Genomic DNA, 1133 nt, shown 5'->3' with positions numbered 1-1133 from the left:
TCATCGCCAATAAATAAAATGCCAAATAATTTAATCCAAATTGCATTTCGGGCCCGAACCCGGTTCGGCCCGAGATACCCAATTGTGACTATACCGCGCCAACTTGTTAGAACACACCTGAAAAGACAACACATGCATACTATATAATAATATAGTTCTATTAAGCACGTAATTAAATTAATTTCATCATTTTAACCCTCCCGGGTCATAATTACTAAAATGCCCCTGACTCACCAACAAGGTCTAACATATAACTAATCAAATAAATTCTCATATATTGAACTATAAAATAATATAATTCCTCAATTATTCACAATCATCTAGTTAGCGTTTTGCTAATCCATTTATAACTCTAGGGTATTACAATTACCCCCTCCTTATAGAAATTTCGTCCCAAAATTTACTTGAACAACTTTGGATATTTCTATTGCATATCCGTCTCGAGTTCCCAGGTTTCCTCTTCCACTTTACTGTTTCTCCACAGTACTTTAACCAGTGCAGCTGTCTTGCTTCTCAAGACTTTCTCTCTTCTATCGAGTATTTGCACCGGTTGTTCCTCGTATGACGAGTCTGGCTGAAGTTCTAATGCTTCGTAACTCAGTATATGGGACGAGTTTGAGACATACTTCCGAAGCATTGAAATGTGAAACACATCATGTATAGCTGCCAGCGCTTGGGGCATAGTCAACCTGTACGCTACTTGCCATATCCTTTCAAGGATTTCAAAAGGTCCAATGAACCTCGGGCTAAGCTTTCCCTTCTTACCAAAGCGTTTAATGCCTTTCATTGGAGATATTCGGAGAAATACCATGTCCCTGACCTAGAATTCAGTATCTTGAAGCTTTGGATCAACGTAACTCTTCTGTCTACTGTGAGCCACGAGCATTCACGCTCTAATCTTATCAACTGCCTCACTTGTTCTCTAAACAGCCTCGGGACCCAAGAACTTTCTTTCACCCACTTCATGCCAGTGAATAGGTGATCTGCATTTTCTTCCATATAAAAGCTCGTAAGGGGCCATCTCGATTGTTGCCTGATAGCTATTGTTATAAGAGAACTCGATCAGGGGAAGGTACTTTACCCATGATCCCTCAAAGTCAAGCACACATGCTCGAAGCATGTCTTCTAAAATT

At 39.9% G+C, this 1133-nt stretch overlaps 1 protein-coding gene across 1 annotated transcript; it reads right to left on the bottom strand.

Annotated features, from left to right (window-relative positions):
• Window positions 1-424: 424 nt before the first annotated feature.
• LOC133034226 (uncharacterized) lies at window positions 425-811 on the bottom strand. Its single transcript, XM_061109273.1, has one exon. It carries the CDS (start codon window positions 809-811, stop codon window positions 425-427), a length of 387 nt encoding a protein of 128 aa, XP_060965256.1.
• Between the last annotated feature and the right edge of the window lie 322 nt (window positions 812-1133).

This window comes from Cannabis sativa, chromosome 2 (assembly GCF_029168945.1).
Source record: "Cannabis sativa cultivar Pink pepper isolate KNU-18-1 chromosome 2, ASM2916894v1, whole genome shotgun sequence".
Lineage (NCBI taxonomy): Eukaryota > Viridiplantae > Streptophyta > Magnoliopsida > Rosales > Cannabaceae > Cannabis > Cannabis sativa.
This window is presented reverse-complemented; position numbering and strand designations above follow the sequence as displayed.